Raw genomic sequence first — 21,667 nt, 5'->3', positions numbered from 1 at the left:
CAAATCGCCATTGTCGCTATTTGAAATTGAAGGAGAATGATTGGGTGCTCTTACATTATGGGAAGGCACTCTCGAGAAAGAAAAAAACGGAAAGGAGCGGCTTCTTTGAAAGCTTAGCATGAGATAGTGTGGACCTTTCCAAATAAATGATATCTCCTTTGGACTGAAGCTGCCAAAATACTTGGAGGATTCACAATGTTTTTCATGGGAGTCTCTTAAAGCCTTTTGAAGGCGATGTGCGCGATGATGTGAAGCTAGATGTGCTCCCGAATTGGACGAAAACGAGCACATACTCGGTTCAAAACAGAAATTGGCACAAAAAGAAGAAAGAAGGTAAAGCAAACTGACGGTTCTTGGTTAAATTCAAGACCTACTTCGCAATGGATGCGAAGCGAATGGAGGAGGAAGACCTAGCAGATATTCCTCTGAATGTGAATCTTTACCTTGAAGCTTTTGGTTTAGCATAGACTATTCCAAATGGAACTCAGAATTCAGCTTGGTCGAAGATCTTGTGCAGTGGGATGCACAAGAGGGGAGTTACTCCGCTCCTTTGTCAATAGATGCCTCGATTTTTGAATCCTAGAGTCACTGATGTCTCTTTGAGCTTCACGGATACTGAGAGCTGACAGTATTCTGCTGGATGACTTTATGAAATGGAATCCATGAATATGAAACTGATATGTTCTTCACCTTTTTTTTAAGTGCAGGAACTTATAGACGAAATGACTGCAGCATTTTGATCTAATTGATCTCGAATAGACATGGTTGCAATAGGGGTTAATCAATCGGGCATCGATGAGGTCCCGACTGGATCTAGATGCGATTGCTAGCAACATTGCCAATAAATCATGGTCTAAGATCCGAATGAATGTTGAATGTCATGTGATCTCCTGTGATGTCTAGTGATGTCGTGTGATGTGACAGTCGATTGGTACATGTCTAGATGTGCGTCCTAGTACGTAGGTACTAACAGTCAGTGTCTGCTAAGACGGTTTATGGCCTCTGTCTGTTTTGCATGCGTAATCGAGGGCGATCACAATGCTTTCAAGAGAAGGGTATGTCACAAAGTGATGACGTGGCTCCCCCAAACCCTAATTATGTTGAAACCCTATTCCTAAAATCAGAAACCCTAATTTTGCTGAAACCCTAACCCTAAAATCAGAAACCCTAATTCTGCCCTAACCCTGATTTGCTGACGTGGCGGGCTAACATGTGGCCTGTTGTACGGACGTCAACGTGATTTACGGAAAGCTGGGCAGCTTTTTGGCGTTGCTTTTTCTAAGCAAATTGCTGAGAAAGAGAGACAGAACCCTCTTTGCTTTATTTTAGCAAGAGAGAGAGAAAGAGAAAGCCTCTCTGCTTTATTTATTAAAAAGAAAGAGAGAGGAAGGACTTTTGCTTTATTCTCAAAGCTTTTACTTGAAGCTTTTGATTTCGGCTTTTGGGGCTCTGCTTGTAGCAACCCTTGTAACTTTGCATATCTGAGCAGGCCTCTCACAACTCAGAGCATCTCGAAGCAGAGTCTGAGTGTGAGTGCCTGCCCGCACTCTTGTACTTTGAACTCAGATTAATACAAAAAGAAATACCGAAAGGGGCGCCAGTCTTTAGGGCCATTATCTCTAGGCATGGAACTCTGCCAGGCCAGTGTTGAATCAATTGTGAACTGTGAACTGTTTTAAAGTGGTTATTTGGTGTTGTCGTGGTAGATTCTTTACTTGGAGTGTCCAAGTCTGTTACAAAGCATCTGCCACCAAATTCTTATGTCCCTGAACATGGACAATCTGGAAGTGAAACTGTGACAAGATGTTCGCCCACTGCATCTGCTTTTCCGATAGCTGCTTCTATGACAAGAAGTAGCGTAAACTCCTGCTAAAACACGAGGATCCCTGTAATCTGTCGAGTATATCATCGATCCTAGGAATCGGAAATCTGTTCTTGACGGTGATTTTGTTGAGAGGTCTATAATCGATGCACATTCTCCAAGATCCATCTTTCTTTAAAACCAACAACAGTGGACAGCAATACGGTGAAGTACTAGGCTGGACAAGACCCTTTTCCAAGAGGTCTTTCACTTTGTTCATAATCTCTTCGTTCTGAGCTCGGCCCACACAATAAGGTGGCTGGTTGGGCAGTGTGCTTCCAGGTATCAGATCAATGGTATGATCTTTAGAACGAGCGGGTGGTAACTCGCCTGGCACGCCCTCTGAGAAGCAATCGACATGAGAGTGGAGAAAATCTTGGCGTTCTTTATCAAGTTCAAGCATATTTTTCCTATCCTCATCGGTCAACTCTTTCATAAAGATCGAGTAAACAAAGAGACTAGATTTCATTAACTTTGAAATGGCCGAAGACGATACAATAAGGACAGACTCGCCCTTGAGTTTAAAATCAAGTACAATGGTTCTGCCCTTCTCTGTAGTCAATGTCACTTTTCTCGCCCAATAGTCGACCACGGCGTTGTTCTTGTGGTACCAGGGAATTCCCAAGAGAACATCACAACCTTCCAAAGGCATTATGTAAAAGTCCTCATGCCCCAAATACCCCTAGCAATGCAACCGAAGTTTGCCCATGATATGTGTAATGGCTACGTCCCTGCCGGGTACCGCTAGAACTGCCTCCGCAAGTGGTCCCATCCAATCGACAGTGATCTCGAGCCACGCCGCCAATTCCGGTGAAATGAAGTTTGCCTTGGCTACTCCATCAAAGAGATCGGGGCTTCTTGGTCTTTCACTTTGCCCCAAGCTCGGTAAACTTCTGTACTCTCGTCCAACGTGCTGGGATCGGTACCCACGCAATCTGGAAATAGTCCTGTTTTCATCTTGCCTTTTCTTCCACGTTCCTCAGCTGCTCTCGAACTCTCAGGCCTTTTGTCGTCCTTGTCATTCTGTTCTTTCTGTGCCTTCTTAGGGCACTTCGCGGAGATATGTCCAGTTTCCCTGCATCCAAAGCACTTCCCCTCCCTAATGAAGCGAGCTCTCTCCTGAGGAGTAAGCTTGGGTCGTGCATCTTTCTTTTGAGGGTTGCTCTTCTTTCATTTGTCGAAGTCTGTTCGGCTCTTTGTGTCATGATCTCATCGGTGGGGTAGGTCAAACTGCCAGAGTGAATGGCAAAACCCCGTTTCGCATGACTCATCAACTCCTGAATAGAAGTTGACTTTTGTTCCAAGCAATAATCTCAGATCTCTGTAGGTAGACCCAAGGTAAACCGCTCAATTTGTTCCTTGAACGAGATCTTCTTAAATGAAGAGGCGGCTAGAAAAGAGCTCCAGAATCTCTCGCAATAAGCGTCCACTGTATCCTTCTTGGTCATCCGAAGATGGTCCCAAGCAGTTCATATATCTCGATCATACTCTCGAGTCAGCCAAGAAGAAATAAAAAGCCTCTTGAATTTTAGCCATTTAACTGGCGTTGTCTTGTTTCATAGAAGCGTGGACCACCAAGTTCGAGCATTCCCCTTAAAGTAAGAGGCAACTCTCCGAATCTTAGAGTGCTCGGAGTAACATCCTCCCGCGAGAGTGATGTCAAACTGCTGTACAAAAGACAAAGCCTTCGAAGCATCTCTATAACCAAAAAAAGTGTCAAATTTAATTGACTGTCCACCTTCCTTAAACTCTCGAACTTTCGTGCTTTTGTCTTCCAGAAAGTCATATTGGTTGACTCTGTAAAAATTCTTCTTCTTTGCATAAAAGCTGTTGTCATCCGAGTCCGAACTAGACGAGTCCTCTGTAGAACTGTCAATCATGGAGCGAGATTAAGACTTCTTTGCCTTTTTCTTGCCCTTTCCGTAGCGTTGCTTTTTGCTTCGCTTTTTGCCTTTTCTGTCTTCTTCGCTCGAGTCAGACAAGCTAGAAGAACAGTCAGAAGAAGAAGAAGAAGAAGAAGAACTGGGTACTCCTTCAAATCGAACACGCTTCTTCTGTTTCTTTGCCTTTTCAAATGTCGACTGACGACCCAAATAATGCGGGAGGTCAATGCCTTTCTTCTGCTTTTGCCGTGCTTTTTAGCTTTGTTCTGTTGTGCGTCAAAAAGCTAAGCAATTCGTGCATCAACCACCTCTTCTAATTCCTTCTCTGTATACTTCTTGGGAGTAGGAGGTTTCTTGAGAGCCGGTTTTCAGGGTGGTTTTGTGGTTTTCTACCACTGCGTGTGCACCTCCTAGAAAGAGGTCTCCCTCATATATTTTGCAAATTTTGGATCGTTCGCAAAATTGAGCATCATCTTTGTTGCATCGCAGATTAATTGACGACGCTCCATCTCCTGACACTCCGCCTTAGTAGGCCGAGGCGGGCCATACTCCTTGCCTGAATCTTCGTTGTGATCCCTTCCCGCATCTCCGGATGCAGAGGGAGTCGACTGATCCTTCCTAAAGCCATAGGTGCCGCGGAAAAAAAAATTGGGATCGGATTTCTCGTAGAAGAGAAATCGGCCATGCTTTGATACTATTGTAACCGACTTGGACACTCGAAGTCAAGAATCTACCGCGACAGCACCAAATAACCACTTCAAAACAGTTCACAATTCACAATTTATTCGACACTGGCCCGGCGGAGTTCCGTGCCTTAGAGATATTGGCCCCAAAGACTGGCGCCCCTTTCGGTATTTCTTTTTGTATTAATCTGAGTTCAAAGTACAAGAGTGCAGGCAGGCGCTCACTCAGACTCTACGTCCATATGCTCTCTGTTGTGAGGCCCCTTCCAGCTTATTTAAAGAGTACAAGGGATGCCAAAAGCAGAGCCCCAAAAGCTTCTTTTAAAAGCTGCCCTACCTCTAAATAGGCTTTTAAAATTAAAGCAACTATAGTTTTCTCTCTGTGTCAACTACTTGCGTAGCATAAAACAATGCCCAAAAGCTACTAAAGCTTTTTGCGTGGGATTTTCTCTTGCGTAGATAACAACAACCAATAAAGCAAACTGCCGTATACTGCTGTCACGTCATCAGGGCCGTGAAATGCGCCGCAAAACGCGTTGGCATCCGTACGCTGCCACGTGGCAGATCCTCCGCAGATTCCGCGTACAACCAGCCACGTCAGCTGTAGCCACCAAGCAAATGTGGGAGTACCATCGAGGTGTGTGTGGATGTGTACTGGCATGCCACGTCACCAGTTTGTGACATACCAAAACCCCATTTGGCATGACTCAAAAGTCTCTGAATAGAGTCAGACTTCTTCTGTAGACAAAAACTTTGCATCTCTTTGGGAAGCCGCAACAAAATCGCTCTTGTTGCTTGAAGGTGATCTTCTTGACCAAAAAGACTGTTAGAAAAGTATCTCAAAATCTCTGACAATAAGTGTCCAAGGTGTCTTCTTTGGTCATCCTCAAATGATTCCAAGTTGCGATGACATCCTCTTCATATTCCTCGATGAGCCATGAAAGAGTGAAGATGCGTTTGAGTTTCAACCACTTAATAGGTGCCTCCTTGCGCAACAGCATGGTAGACCACCATGTTTGGGCAGTACCTTTTAGATAGACATCCTCTTTATATTCTTCAATGAGCCATGAGAAAGTGAAGACGCGTTTGAGTTTCAACCACTTAATAGGTGCCTCCTTGCGCAACAGCAGGGTAGACCACCATGTTTGGGTAGTACCTTTTAGATACGAGCAGGCTTGCAGTCGTAGCAAGTACGGAACCACTCGAACCTCGTTCCTTGTTTCATTCTGTCGTACCATCACTCTCTCCCATGAGCCATCACTCTCTCTCCCTCTCATGTACGATGCCCCTCTCTCATGCCTCTAAACCCTATTGAAGGTATGCTCTCCCTCTTGTTCTCCAACACCTACAAGCTCTCAAGCTCCCCATTGCCTTCAAATCTCCTTCATTACCCTCTCCATTTCGCTCTCTCTCTCTCTCTCTCTCTCTCTCTCTCTCTCTCTCTAATGCCGGCCCCTCTTCATGAAGCTTTTGCGAAGTATTGTGCATGGTTTGAGAGAGTAAAAGCCAAGCAAAACGTATGTAGACAGCGCCCCAAGAAAATGACATCCTCCTCCTATCGCCTCCTTGTTTGGACACTCCAAACGAAAAATCAATTGCAATACACAAATAGAAATTGCAAAAAGCATTGAACTTTTAGAGAGAGGGAGAGAGAAGGAAAGAGTCAACACGGCACCGCGGAGGTCCGCGCCCAGACGTACTGGCGCCCCTTCCGGTATTTCTTTATTATTATGAGTCACAACAACAACTCCAAAGGGTCCTCTGTTCTCAGAATCTACATCCAAATGCTCTGCAGAGTGAGGCCTCAAGGGCTCTTATAAAGAGTACAAGGGTTTCCCAAAAGCATGTGCTCCCTAAAGCTAGCACCATAAATACAAAATGTGATAGCGCAAATCGCGCAAATCCGTATAGCTTGCCATGTGACACAGCTTGCGCAAAACACGAAAAATCTGTATAGCACTGCCACATCAACGTCTATATATTTTGCCACGTCAGCATGTCAACGCCATTTACGTAAATCAGCCTCACAGTTCCAGTTTTCAGTTTTTAGGGTGTGGGCCCCTCGATCGGCTCTCCATGTTACAGATTTGGACACCCCAAGTCGGGAATCTTGCACAACACACAAGAGAATCACTTAAAAACACTACACAAACTTAATCACGATTCATTTGAGTCGACACGGTCAACGTAGTTCCATGCCCAGAGGTATTGGCCCCAAAATCTCGCGCCCCTTTCAATATTTATTTTTATATTAATACTTGAGCAAAGTTACAGAGTACAAGGGTCTACTCTGCTCAGATACTCATTAGCACACTTAGTTCAAAGTGGCCCTAAGTTCATATTTATAGGCCCTTGGCCTTCAAAATCAAAAGCAGTTACATGAAAAGCTGCTAACTCAAAAGCAATTGGCCCAAAAGCAACCAGCGTGAATCGCGAAAATCCGTACATCCTTCCACGTCAACATGTCAACACTTTTTACGAAAATTCGTACCACAATCCACGTCAGCATGTCAACGCTTTTTACGGGAATCCGTACAGTTCTGGCCCGTCATCATGTCCGGACAGTACTGCCCCATCATCATTTTGTGACATACTCCCCTCTTGAAAGAATTGTAATCGCCCTCGATTATGCCTGCAAAATGAGACATAAGCCATAAATCAGTTCAATAGACACTGACTCTAAGTACCAACGCACTACACGACACAAATTCAGCACTTGTACAAAGAAGACAATCACATCACATTCACATTCAGATCATATCACATGTCACAAACTGGTGACGTGGCTGCTGCCCACTAGACCACACACACACCCCGGAATGCTGACGTGGCAGGGAATACCGCTGAAATGCTGACATGGCTGGCTGCCGGATTCTGCAGCGCAATTCACGGGCTGACTGACACGTGGCAGCCTGTACGGGCTTTCGCGTTTTGCGGCAGCAAAGAAAAGCGTACAAATTTCAGCTTTTAGGAATTGCTTTGTTTATGCAATGTAGCATTAGAGAGAGAGAGAGAGAGAACCTTTTTGCTTTATTTTGATGCAAGAGGTTCAGAGATAGAGAAGCCTCTTTTGCTTTATTTTTCAAGCTTTTGATTTTCAGCTTTTGTGACAGCTTTTGGGGCTCTACTTTTAGCATCCCTTGTAATCTTTAAATAAGCGGGTAGGCCTCATAACTCAGAGCATCTGGATGCAGAGTCTGAGTGTGAGCGCCTGCAAATTAATGTAAAAAGAAATACCGAAAGAGGCGCCAATCTTTGGGGCCAATATCTCTAGGCACGGAACTCCGTCAGGCCAGTGTCGAGTCAATTGTGAACTGTGAATTGTTTTGAAGTGATTATTTGTGGTGTTACGGTAGATTCTCGACTTGGAGTGTCCAAGTTTGTTACAGTGGTATCAAAGCGCGGCCGATTTCTTTCCTACGGGAAATCCGATCCTTTTTTTCGAGACACCTATGGCTTCAGGCAAAGATCAATCGACTCCCTCTGCATCCGGAGATGCGGGAAGGCATCACAATGAAGATTCACGTCAGTAGGGCCCACCTCGGCCTACTCAGGCGGAGCATCAAGAGACGTCGACAATTGATCGGCGATGCAACAAAGATGATGCTTAATTTTGCGAAGGACCCGAAATTGGCAAAATATATGAGCCAAACTTCTTTCAATGAGGTGCACACGCAGTGGCAGAAGACTAGAAAACCACCCTGAAAACCCGCTCTCAAGAAACCTCCTACTCCCAAGAAGTATAAAGAGAAAGAATTAGAAGAGGTGGTTGATGCACGAATTGCTCACCTTTTTGACGTGCAAAACAAAGCTAAAAAGCACGACAAAAAGCCGAAGAAAGGCATTGACTTACCGGGTTATTTGGGTCGTTAATCTACTTTTGAAAAGGCAAGAAAGCAGAAGAAGCGCGTTCGCTTTGAATCTTCTTCTTCTTCTTCTTCTGAGAGTTCTTCTAGCTCCTCCGATTCGAGCGAAGAAGACAGAAAAGCCAAAAACCGAAGCAAAAAGTAAAGCTTCGGAAAGGGCAAGAAAAAGGCAAAGAAGTCTAAATCTCGCCCCGTGGTTGACAGTTCTACAAAGGACTCGTCTAGTTCGGACTCGGATGACAACAGCTTTTATGCAAAGAAGAAGAATTTTTGCAAAGCCAACCAGTATGACTGTCTGGAAGACAAAAGCAAGAAAGTTCGAGAGTTTAAGAAAGATGGACAGTCAATTAAATTTGACACGTTTTCTGGTTATAGAGATGCTTCGAAGGCTTTGTCTTTTGTACAGTACTTTGACATCGCTTTCGCAAGAGAGCGTTACTCAGAGCACTCTAAGACTCGAAGAGCTGCCTCTTACTTTAAGGGGAATGCTTGAACTTGGTGGTCCACGCTTCTATGAAACAAGACAACGCCAGTTAAATGGCTCAAATTCAAGAGGCTTTTCATTTCTTCTTGGCTGATTCGAGAGTATGAACGTGACATACGAATTGCTTGGAACCATCTTCAGATGACCAAGAAGGTTACGGAGGACGCTTATTACGAGAGATTCTGGAGCTCTTTTCTACCCGCCTCTTCATTTAAGAAGATCTCGTTCAAGGAACAAATTGAGTGGTTTACCTTGGGTCTTCCTACAGAGATCCGAGATCACTGCTTGGAACAAAAATCAGCTTCCATTCAGGAGTTGATGAGTCATGCGAAACGGGGTTTTGCCATTCACTTTGGCAGTTTGACCTATCCCACCGATGAGATCATGACGCAAAGAGCCGAACAGACTTCGACAAATGAAAGTAGAAAGAGGAAGAGCAACCCAGAAAAGAAAGAGAACGATGCATAACCCAAACTCACTCCTCAGAAGAGAGCTCGCTTCATCAAGGAGGGGGAGTGCTTTGGATGTCAGGAAACTGGACATATCTCCGCGAAGTGCCCTAAAAAGACACAGAAACAAGGACGACGAAAGGCCTGAGAGTTCGAGACCAGCTGACGAACGTGGAAGAAAAGGCAAGATGAAAACAGGACTGGTTCCAGATTGTGTGGGTACCGATCCCAACACAATGGACAAGAGTACACAACTTTGCCGAGCTTGAGGCAAAGTGAGAGACCAAGAAGCCCTGATTTTCTTTGATGGAGCAGCCAAGGCAAGCATCATTTCACCGGAATTGGCGGCGCGGCTCAAGATCACTCCCGATCGAATGTGACCATTTGCAGAGGCAGTTCTAGCGGCACCCGGCAGGGATGTAGCCATTACACCTGTCATTGGCAAACTTCGATTGCATAGTCATGTGTATTTGGAGCATGAGGACTTTTACATAATGCCTTTGGAAGTTTGTGATGTTCTCGTAGGCATTCCCTGGTACCACAAGAACAACGCCGTGGTCGACTATCGGGCGAGGAAAGTGACATTGACCACAGAGAAGGGCAGAACCATTGTACTCGATGTAAAACTTAAGGGCGAGTCTGTCCCTATTGTATCGGCTTCGGCCATTTCAAAGTTAATGAAATCCAGTCTCTTTGTTTACTCGATCTTTATGAAAGAGTTGAGTGATGAGGATAAGACAAATATGTATGAACTTGATAAAGAACGCCAAGATTTTCTCCACTCTCATGCCGATTGCTTCTCAAAGAGCCTACCAGGCAAGTTACCACCCGCTCATCCTGAAGATCATACCATTGATCTGATACCTGGAAGCACATCACCTAACCGACCATCTTACTGTGTGAGCCGAGCCCAGAACGAAGAGATTATGAACCAAGTGAAAGACCTCTTGGAAAAGGGTCTTGTCCAGCCTAGTACTTCACCGTATTGCTCTCCAGTGTTGTTGGCTTTGAAGAAAGACAGATCTTGGAGAGTGTACATTGATAGCTCTCAACAAAATCACCATCAAAAACAGATCTCCGATACCTAGGATCGATGATATACTCGACAGGGATCCTCTTGCTTTAGCAGGATCGATTCGAAGAGTGGATATCATCGGATCCGAATCGCGTCGGGAGACGTCTACAAGACAACCTCTCGGACGACTTCTGGGTTATTTGAATTTTTGGTGATGCCTTTCGGCTTAACCAATGCTCCGGCGACATTTAACAGGATGATGGACAAGATTTTTAGAGAGTACAGGATATTTGTTGACACTTTCTTTGACGATATCATTGTTTTCTCCAAGGATGAGGCAGAACATAGAGATCATCTGCTTCAAATCTTTCAGGCATTATGACATCACAAGTTAGTGATTAATGCGAAGAAAAGTGAATATTCCTACTAGAGATACACTTTTTGGGACACATTGTGTCAGCAGCAGGAGTGCAGATGGATCCGGCCAAGATATAGACCAACCGTGATTGGCCCGATTTGAAGAATGTCCATGAAGTTAGAAGCTTCTTGGGATTGTGTTCGTACTACAGGAGGTTCATTCAAAAGTTTGCAGAGGTTGCTTCCCCTTTGCATATTTTGACACAGAAAGGAGTCCCTTTCTCATGGGGACCCACAGAGGTGACTGCCTTTCAAACATTGAAAGAGAAATTGACACGGGACCAGTGGGGCCAGTTTTGACTTTGTCGGACTTGCAGAAGTCATTTGAAGTATTTTATGATGCTTGTGGTCGTAGTCTAGGTGTGGTCTTAATGCAAGAAGGCCATGTCATTGCTTACGAGAGCCGATTGGTCTCAAGGCCGGAATTGACAGCATAGATTTATGAGAAAAATACGCTACTTCTTGTCACAGAAGCAGCTATCCAAAATGCAGATGCGGTGGGCGAACATCTTGTCACAGTGAAGGTTCCACCCTTTCTAAGCACGAAAGATAAGATTTTTGAAGCTGATGAGTACACACGCGACTTAGACACGTCTTTTGCCAAGGTCCGCGAGGCTTTGCAAAAGTCTCAAGAAAGACAAACAAAGGCAGCAGATCGCCATCGTCGCGACTTGAAATTGAAGGAGGATGATTGGGTGCTCTTACGTTTTGAGAAGGCACGCCTGAGAAAGAAAAAGGGAAAGGAGAGGCTCTTTCCAAAGCTTAGTATGAGATACTATGGACCTTTCCAAATCTCCAAAAAGATCAATGATGTCTCCTTCCGACTGAAACTGCCTGACATGTGGAGGATTCACAATGCATTTCATGTGAGTCTCTTGAAACCTTTTAAAGGTGATGTGCCCGAAGATGGGGAGCCTGATGAGCAACCCGAAGTGGAAGAAAACGAGGAGATCCTTGTTCTTGAACAGATTTTGGCACATCCTTTCGGACAGAAAGATTAAGGGTAAGGTACAAAGGCGGTTCTTGGTTAAATTCAAGAATTATCCTGCATTGGATGCGAAGTGGAGGACCTAGCAGATACTCCTCAAATTGTAAAACTTTACCTTGAAGCTTTTGGTTTAGCATAGTCTACTCCAAATGGAACCCCGAATTCAACTTGGCCGGAGATCTGGTGCAGTGGGTTGCACAAGAGGGGAGTTACTCCACTCCTTTGTCAACAAATGCCTTAATTTTTGAACACTAGAGTCACTGATGTCTCTTTGAGCTTCAGGGATACTGAGAGCGGACAGTATTCTGCTAGCGGACAGTATTCTGCTGTATGACTTCATGAAATGGAATTCCGAAAAAATATGAAACTGATTTGTTCTTGACTTGTTTTTAAGTGCAGGAACTGATAGATGAAATGACTGCAGCATTTTGGTCTGGATGATCTCGAATAGACATGCTTGCAATACCGGTTAGTCAATCAGGCATCTATGAAGCCCTGAGTGGATCTAGATGCGATTGCTAACTGCATTGCCGATAAATCATGGTCTAAGATCCGAATGAATGTTTAATGTGATTTGTCATGTGATGTCTTGTGATGTCTAGTGATGTCATGTGATGTGACTGTTGATTAGTACATGTGCTAGATGTGTGTTCCTAGTGCATCGGTACTAACACTCAGTGTCTGCTAAGACAGTTTATGGCCTCTGTCTGTTTTGCAGGCGTAATCGAGGACAATGACAATTCTTTCAAGAGAGGGGTATGTCACAAACTAGTGACGTGGCTATTGGCTGCTGCCCACTAGACCCACACACACACCCAGGCTGGGAATACCATTGAAATGCTGACATGGCTGGCTTCCGGGTTTTGCAGCGCAATTCACGGGCTGGCTGACACGTGGCAGGCTGTACGGACTTCCGCGTTTTGCGGCAGCAGGGAAAATCGTACTGATTTCAGCTTTTAGGCATTGCTTTTTCTACGCAATGTAGCATGAGAGAGAGAGAGAGAGAGAGAGAGAGAGAGAGAGAGAGAGAGAGAGAGAACCTTTTTGCTTTATTTTGATGCAAGAGGTTCAGAGAGAGAGAAGCCTCCTTTGCTTTATTTTTCAAGCTTTTGATTTTCAGCTTTTGGGGCTCTGCTTTTAGCATCCCTTGTAATCTTTAAATAAGCGGGTAGGCCTCATAACTCAGAGCATCTAGACGCAGAGTCTGAGTGTGAGCGCCTGCCTACACTCTTGTACTTTGAACACAAATTAATATAAAAAGAAATACCGAAAGGGGCGCCAGTCTTTGGGGCCAATATCTCTAGGCACGGAAGTCCGCAGGGCCAGTGTCGAATCAATTGTAAACTGTGAACTGTTTTGAAGTGATTATTTGTGGTGTCGCGGTAGATTCTCGACTTGGAGTGTCCCAGTCTGTTACATCACATAAAAATCCATCCAGATCTAGGACCGTGATTCGTGGCAACGTATTTAGTAATCGCATCTAGATCCACACCAGACTTCACTGATGTCCGATTAACTAATTCTTATTGCGATCATGTCCATAGATTTCTCAAGACCAAAATGTTGCAGTCATTTCATCAATCATTCCATCTATTAATCATACACTCAAACACAATCATATGTGTGAGTAATCATTTTCGAGAATTCCAGTTCATCAATCAAACACTGAGTTCATACTAAACAGAGTGTTTCAATCATTCAATTCTAGTCATCTTTTCGTTGTGTAGCCATCTCATTTCTCAAAAACTCTTGATGCACTGATGCACTCACCATAGTTCATTCAATCATTCATCACCAGTCATCATCATCATTCAAAATTCATGATTCTTATCTCGAATCGTGATCGGGTTCCCTCTGAATCTGTCATTGCCCCAATTGCATTGATATGCAAATTTGTCATCGTCCCATTCTCGATTTCACCTGTTATCTTTACACAAATAGCAGGATTTTCTAAAAAACAGTAAATTCATACATAAATCAGAGTCACCTTCGAAAATTCCCATTACAAAGTTATTCATTCATAAAGTCATAAAGCAGAATACTGTGAACACATCAGTATCCCTTTCAGTTTCCTTTTCGATATTTGTTCTGAAGCAAGTATCTTCTCATCCAGTTTTGTTTCAGTCTGTCAATCAATCTCATTCTTGTGCCTTTTTGGGGCACCGCACAAATATATGTCCTTGTTCTCCACAGTCAAAACACTTCCCCGTTTCGAGATATTCGTCTTTCTGTTCCTCTATCAGTCAGGGATGTGTATCTTTCTTTCCTCTTCTTCTATTAATATTTGTCGAAAGTTGATATGTTGGATAAGTCAAGTTACATGAATGCATAGCAAACCCTTGCTTCCATCAGTTCTCCATAGACTTCGATTTTTGTAATAAGCGATAATCTCGTATTTCTTAAGAAAGTCCACAACAAAATCGCTCGATTTGCTCCTTAAAACTGATCTTTTTAAAAGATGAGGCAAGAAGAAAAACATCCCAAAACCTTTCACAATAAAGATCCAAAGTATCTTCCTTGGTCATCCGAAGATGATTCCAAGCGATAATCACATCACATTCATACTCCTAAGTGAGCCACAAGGAAATAAAAAGTCTCTTGAACTTTAGCCACTTTGTCGATGCTTCTTTTTGTAACAGAAGAGTGGACCACCATGTCCGTGCGTTTCCTTTCAAGTAGGATGCTTCCCTTTTAATCTTGGAGTGCTCTGAATAGAGCCCTCCAAAAAAAGCTATGTCACACTATCGAATAAAAGCGAAGGCCTTGTTCGCATCTCGAAATCCTAAAAAGGTATCAAATTTTATTGCTTGTCCACCCTCCTTGAATTCTTTGGTCTTCTTGCTCTTATCTTCAAGAAAGTCGTATCGATTGGCTCTATAAAAGACTCTAAAAGTGCTTCCTCTTAGAATAAAACATCTCGTCATCAGACTCCGAGCTCTCAAAAGAGGATGAATCCTCCTCAAAACTGTTAGAAAATTTTCGAGATCTTTGGTGGGATCTGCTTTTCTTAGCAGCCTTCTTGTTCTTTCCATGTCTCTGGTTCTTCCGTTGTTTCTTGCCCTTTCTACCTCATCACTGGAATCAGAAAGAGGAAAGGCTGCCGGAACTATCAGAAGAGGATGAGAACGAACTGGATACACCCTTGAAGCGTACACACTTCTTCGCTCTTCGTGCGTTTGCAAAAGAAGACTGTCGATTCAAATAACTAGGGTAATTTATTCCCTTGCTGCGTCTCTTCAAATGCTTCGTGGTCTTCAATATCTAGTTGACTCGTCGTTCGATCACATCATCAAGTTCATCTTCAATGTACATCCACAGGACGGGTGGTTTCTTCAATGCGGACTTTAACGATGAATCGATGGCCGTACGCCATCGAGAATGCATCTCATCAATCAAGTGCCGGATCAAAAATTTCGCATACTGGGGATCCTTCAAATACTGTAGCATCTACTTAGACAAGCATCCACTTGCTGTTGGCCGTGGAGGCCAGTACTCTTCTTCTGATTGCCCATTTGAATTTCCCATACTTTCACCTTATCCGAAATTGTCGGGTAGGTTCGTCTGATTCTTGCGAGATTCCTCACTTGAATCCATGTGTCATTTGGGGTTCTTTATGGCTTATGCCCTGCAAGACAGAGCAATGAAGATGGGAGCGCGCCCAATGCGCGATGAAGTAAGGGTGGGAGTGGCTAATAAGTCCAAGGTTGGGACACGCAGACTCTTAAATAGAATTTCCCGTAAACTTTGGAGGACCAAAATGCTTTGAGAAAAGGACACGCCTGTAGCTCGGATACCACTTTTACAGACTTGGACCATAATAACAAGGGACGCCCATTTTTGGTCTTCCTGTCCCCACTTTTCCGTCCCCACTTGCCGTCCCGCCCTCTCTTCTACACTTAAATCCATTTGAGCCCCGTCCCCCTTCTCCTAACGCGTCCCTTGTGACTATGACTTGGACACCCCAAGTTGGAAATCGGGCACCACACACGAGAGAATCACTTAAAAACACTTCACAAACTTAATCACAATTCACTTGAGTCGACACGGCACGGCGTAGTTCATGCCTAGAGATACTGGCCCCAAAATCTAGCGCCCCTTTCGATATTTATTTTTATATTAATGCTTGAGCAAAGTTACGGAGTACAAGGGTCTCTACTCAGATACTCCATCACTACCGAGTGGCCCTAAGTTCATATTTATAGGCCCTTGGCCTTCAAAATCAAAAGCAAGTGGCCTAAAAGCAACCACGTGAATTGCAGAAATCCGTACAACCTTCCACGTCAACATGTCAACACTTTTTACAGAAATCCGTACAACAATCCAAGTCAACATGTCAATGCTTTTTACAGGAATCCATACAATTTTACCACGTCATCAGGTCCGGACAATACTGCCACGTCATCATTTTGTGACACTCCACAAGCTGGGTGAGAACTAGGATTTAAAATCCTGTATTCCTTTTAGTTTTAGGCCCCTCTAGCTTCAAAACTTCCTCTATTCTTCAGGTCGCGTTTCTCTTGTTCATTCAAACATTTCTCTTCCAGTTGGGCATGCCACATCATCACTTTGTGACATTTTCCCTCCTTAAAGAATTGTAATCGCCCTTGATTACGCCTATAAAAACAGCCAAAGGACAAACTTTCTTCAGAAGACATTGACTATGTGTACCTACGAACCAGAATCCACCATTCCAACACTTCTACAAAGACATTAGTCGCTAATCACATCACATCTCTGTCAAGGATCTCAGTTACAAATCGTGATCATTGTAACTGTTTAGCAATCACATCCAGACCGCGTTGATCGGATGTCTTGCTCTACTAAATCTTGTTACTATAAGCCCAATCCATCACCTTATTGTTCGCCAGTGTTGTTCGTATTAAAGAAAGATGGATCTTGGAGAATGTGCAGTGACAACAGAGCTCTCAGCAAAATCACCATCAAGAACAGACTTCCAATACCCAAGATTGATGATATATTGGACACGCTATAGGGTTCTACATGTATCAGTAGAATCGACCTGAAAAGTGGCTATCATCAGATCAGGATTGCTCCTAGAGATGTATACAAGACTGCGTTCAGGACATCCTTTGAATTGTACGAGCATTTGATGATGCCTTTTAGTCTCACAACTAAACTTGCAATGTTCAATACGATATGATGGACAGGACTTTTCAGAGTACCGGTCATTTGTGGGCACCTTTTTCAATAACATCATCATATTCTCCAAGAGTGAGTGGAGCATAGGCACCATTTGTCACAGATTTTTCAAACACTGCGGCAACGTAGATTGGAGGTTGATGGGAAAAAGAGTGACCTTTTTTTGCTAAAAATACACTTTTCGGGGCACATTATCTCTATAGAGAGTGTAAAGATGGACCCGGCAAAGGTTGAAACCATTATAAATTCGCTAGATTTAAAGAATATACATGAAATTCAAAGCTTTTTGGGCTTATGCTCGTACTACTGGCAAATTTTGCGGAGATGGATTCTCCATTACATGTTTTGACACAAAAAGGGGTTTCTTTTTCTTGAAGACCATCAGAGATTTCAGCCTTCAAGACTCTCAAAGAGAAGTTAACAACTGGTCGAGTGTTGGCATCACCAACATAGCCCTCTTCAAGACTCTCAAAGAGAAGTTAACAACTGGTCGAGTGTTGGCATCGCCAGCGGAAGGGCCATGTTGCAGCTTATGAGAGCAGAGCGGGTTGCACAGAACTACGAAAAGGAGCTTTTGGCATCCATGCTCTTACTCAGAGGCACCATTTTCTACTCGGAGCCCATTTTACAGTGTTCACCGATTGTTGGGTGTAAAGGCCCTTCAACTTATGTACAAACTCCTACAGGGTGTGAACACACCCTTATAGTTCACACCCTTATACTACCCTAACACATATAAAATACATTCTTTTATTCTTTGTGTACTATCACATAGTAGAAGCAATACTCTCTCTCTCTCTCTCTCTCTCTCTCTCTCTCTCTCTCTCTCTCTCTCTCTCTCTCTCTCTCTCTCTCTCTCTCTCTCTCTCTCTCTCTCTCTCTCTCTCTCTCTCTCTCTCTCTCTCTCTCTCTCTCTGTGCTGTACGCAACTCCTGCAGCGCTCCACACCTGCAACCCCTTGCGCGCCAACAAACTGGTATCAAACACGCACACAGCAGCCAGCGAAATCAAAAGGCTGCACGTGCAGATTGCTTGCAGGTTAAAGGCAGCCCGAGTCTCCTCGGGCAAGAAAAGGTAGACATCAATTCATGCGTGAAATTACACCCCCTTGTGCTGTACTTGCAGAACAGATAATCTACGTCAAAAATTGCAGATTTCATGCACAGAAGCTTCGAAAATTTCAGAGCTTTTGCTAAAATTGTGGGTTTCAGCAAAAGTGATGCAAGAAATTTTCGGGCTTTTGCTTAAATTTGTGGATTTTGGCAAAATTGATGTGTAGTAGACTATATTTTCTCAATATTAAGCAAAATGGACATGATGGTTATATAGTCTTTGATGTCATCAATGCCTAATAATGGGCATAGAACTAAGTATGAATACATGCTTCCACACACACCTCAAGCACACCCACACCACATAAGCATACATTCATATAACTTTTGCAAAGTGAATTTTTGCTATTGCGTTGAAGATGCTGCAAAGTAGATTAGTCACAATGAAGCAAAAATATAGTTGATAATGCATAAACATGGGAAGATTTCGAGCAATATCAACAAATTGTATCTTTTACAAAATCTTTGAGTATTTTGCTAATACCACCAAATTATAAAAAGGTCTATATTTACTCATAAAGTAAAGAGCAATCATAAGTTCATGGAGTGCAATCAACAGCGGAGGGTTTGAAAGTACCAGATGCTGCAGCCCCGCAAACAACACCCCAGATCAAGGGGGGCCATGTGACTGGTTTTGTAAGTTGAAGCCTTATTTTCCATTTGTTCTGTTTGTGCATATAAATAACACCACAAATGTAAATTCAATACAGAAACAAGTGTTCTAAAACGTAGCAAAACACTAGCATCTATAGACACCAAGTAAGAAGGTCCCATCATTTTAACAACCAAGTGAGAAACCGCATTTGAGGAAACGGTGTTAAGAACTTGATGATAAGCTTTTCTAAACTCCAAAACTTGAAAAGCAGTGAAACAACAGAAAAGTACAGGTAGTGGATATTGGAGATTTTTGGGACAGTACCGTCTCTGCAGTTGCTCCCTTTATCCCAAGTAGCTGATTTAAGGCTCCGCTATCATCGGCCTTCTTAGGTGCAGAAGCAGGTACAGTGGGCTTAACTGCCAAAAAAAGCCACTTCGCAATAAGCAGAAGCCAATACATAATAGTGCCCAAAATTTAAGAAAAAAATTTGGACTGTGTGACCAAGAAATGCCAAGACACTGTTCACAGCAGGAATAGGAGTAGGCATGTGCCTCAGCAAGAGACTGATTGACATGCAAAGACTGCTGACTTGGGGTTGGCTGAATACACAAGGTCCAAGTTCGTATTGATTGATATCAAAAAAAAGTCATCAACTATCACACGTGCAGAAGGAAACTGGGTTGGAAACTTGTAAAATAATACAGCTGGAGCGTTGATCACAATACCTTCATCTGTGCCAACATCCGCAGCCCTGATCTTCGGTCTACCTGTACAATCACAACGGTAAATAACTTGTCAAGGGAATGAATAACTAGTCTCAATGCCTAAGCTTCGACACTTTTTAATCATTATACATATACAAGCACCACAGAGCAGATGGGCTAATGGAAATGCCTGTGAATTCTACGCTGCAGTCAAGCAAGCCAGGAGTTGAACATAAAGAAGAGATCAAAACTTGCGAGTCTGTAACAACAGGCAAAACAGAGATAGCTGATTGTTCGATGTTCCAAATTCAACAAGTTTGTACCAGTTTCAATCAAAGCAACATGCACAGAATAATACTGAAGCCTGAATGCCTGTCTGCCCCTCTCTCTCTCTCTCTCTCTCTCTCTCTCTCTCTCTCTCTCTCTCTCTCTCTCACACACACACACACACACACGCACGCACGCAGCCAGCCACGCACAGAGCTACCTGTTAGAGACCGTTGCTGCAGCCGTGTGGGAAGAGAAAGAGTATGAAAAGCATGTAAGTGTTGGGTAAATGCCTTGGACGACGCGACAGTGGAAGCGTGTTGCACATGAAGCAGGGAGCTCGGTGCCATAGCCATTTTGAGATAGTACCTCTGCCCAAATGCAATATATGTTGAGAGAGAGAGAGACGCCTAGCACATGGGCTTTGCAGTCAGCCTCCAGCCGGCGAGGAAGTACAGAGGTGCCGGTCGGCCGAAGCTGCGGGTCAGTGCGGACTAAGGCTGGGTTCAGACGGGGCGGCGGAAGAGAGAGAGAAAGGGGCGTGCCTCCTCCATGGCAACATCTCATTGGCTGGCAAAAAGCAAAGGTATTTCCGGACCCACCATTTCATGAGCGACCCTCCCACCCTCGGAAATGAGGTACTTCCACCCGAAAGCTGCACATCTTCAGCCACGTAGGAGATTGGTGCAATTCCAGCCATTGATTTGGTGTTGACCACTCAAACTGCTCACCCTCCCTCCGCTTTGTGTGAATTCTATGGGTGGCGGAACAGGAAAATGCATTGTACTACCGCCGCCCCGTCTGAACCCACCCTAAGTAACACCCATATTTAAGAGAGGGAGGTAATGGGATCAAAGGCGGAGAAGCTCACGCGCGAAAGCCGAGGAGATCGCAGCCGGTAGTAGTCAAATCAAAAACTAAACCTGGACGGGCGCTAAACCAAAACAGTCTAAGAAATGCATATCACCTCACAATATAAGGCCATAAAAATGATTAGGCATACATGATATGTGCGTGGGTGAGGTGGTTAGCCTGTGTGACCCTCAGCTCGGATTACAAAGTCACCGGTTCAAAACCCAGCAGCGCGCCTCATTTTTCTCGCTGGCCGAGTTTATTGTGCCTCGCTTTTTGTGCGGCCGTGTTTAGTGCGCCTCGAGATCATGCCCCTCAACCTGGATCGTCGATCCCATTACTCCACCCCGCATTTAATATGGATGTTACTTAGTGACAAGGTTGGCCTGGTAATGGTGAAGGATCGGCTCTCTGCCAAAACCGTTTTGAGGGCTATCCGCACACATTACATTAGGTTGGGTTCAGACTAGAAGGGTGGAAGAAAAACACCTTTCCACCACTTCCAGGCGAACATAGGGAGCCTGGGAGCGCAGCTCTTCTGTCGCCCTAACATAGTATCTAGCAAGTGCGGATACAGATAAAAGGCTCTTCTTGATCCCAAGTACATAAAGTGCATCAACAAGTGTGAAAGAACTGCCATTCGCAGCAATCATCACAATCTTTCCCATTCCCTTAACCGGATAAGAGGCATTGTTGGCACAAGTGACTGAATTCTCATGAGGGACATCCTCGAGAGAGGTAAACAAGCCACGATAAGAGTTAATGTGCTTTGTAGTACCACACATGAGCATTAGCAGCAACTGACATACATGCATCATGGAGAGAAGGACATAAGTGCACTCTGCACTAAAAGCCCATTCTACATCAACATCAGCATCACATCCTTTCACAAAAGACTCAATAATAGCTGCACTTGTAGTGGAACCAACCTCTTTCTTCTTAGCCTCTTTTGCAATTTCAGATACTGTTTGATCAAGTGATCATTAGCTTTACAATAATGGCAACGCATCTTCTTTTTGCCCTTTTCACCATGATTTGCAGACGAAGTGTTGCTAGTAAAGTATTGAAAACAAACAAGTGAGTTGCCACTAGACGAAGAACCATATTAAGTGGCTATAGTACCACCTTTTCTTGGAGCAGCAATAAAAGCATGTTCAAGTGCACATTGTTTAGCCTTGTATGAGCCTGCACATCTCTTACATCTCAACGAGCTTGCTCAGTCGTAGGCAAAACGGCTCTAGCAGTAGTGACCCTGTGGTGACCACCAAAACCTACAACATCCTCAACATCTCCTACATCCTCAAAACCAGGTTGTACATAAATGCCAT

At 43.9% G+C, this 21,667-nt stretch overlaps 1 protein-coding gene across 2 annotated transcripts in view; it reads right to left on the bottom strand.

Moving 5' to 3' along the window:
• Window positions 1-19,956, bottom strand: part of G4 (UbiA prenyltransferase family protein) — a 110,025-nt gene extending 90,069 nt beyond the window's left edge. The window contains exons 1-5 of one of the 2 annotated variants that reach the window (XM_086490244.1): window positions 19,708-19,956; window positions 19,411-19,479; window positions 19,242-19,283; window positions 18,838-18,932; window positions 18,496-18,583 (exon numbers count right to left, since the gene is read on the bottom strand). In XM_086490244.1, the coding sequence (XP_086346370.1) occupies window positions 18,496-18,583; window positions 18,838-18,932; window positions 19,242-19,283; window positions 19,411-19,479; window positions 19,708-19,843 (430 nt within the window). In that variant the 5' untranslated portion in view covers window positions 19,844-19,956. The remainder of the gene's footprint in view (window positions 1-18,495; window positions 18,584-18,837; window positions 18,933-19,241; window positions 19,284-19,410; window positions 19,480-19,707) is intronic. The other variant, XM_086490245.1, reaches the window with a different exon arrangement.
• Between the last annotated feature and the right edge of the window lie 1,711 nt (window positions 19,957-21,667).

The sequence above is a fragment of the Adiantum capillus-veneris genome, chromosome 19, assembly GCF_014529385.1.
Source record: "Adiantum capillus-veneris isolate H3 chromosome 19, ASM1452938v2, whole genome shotgun sequence".
Lineage (NCBI taxonomy): Eukaryota > Viridiplantae > Streptophyta > Polypodiopsida > Polypodiales > Pteridaceae > Adiantum > Adiantum capillus-veneris.
Note: the sequence above shows the minus strand (reverse complement) of the source record. Positions and strands in the feature narration are given on the sequence as shown.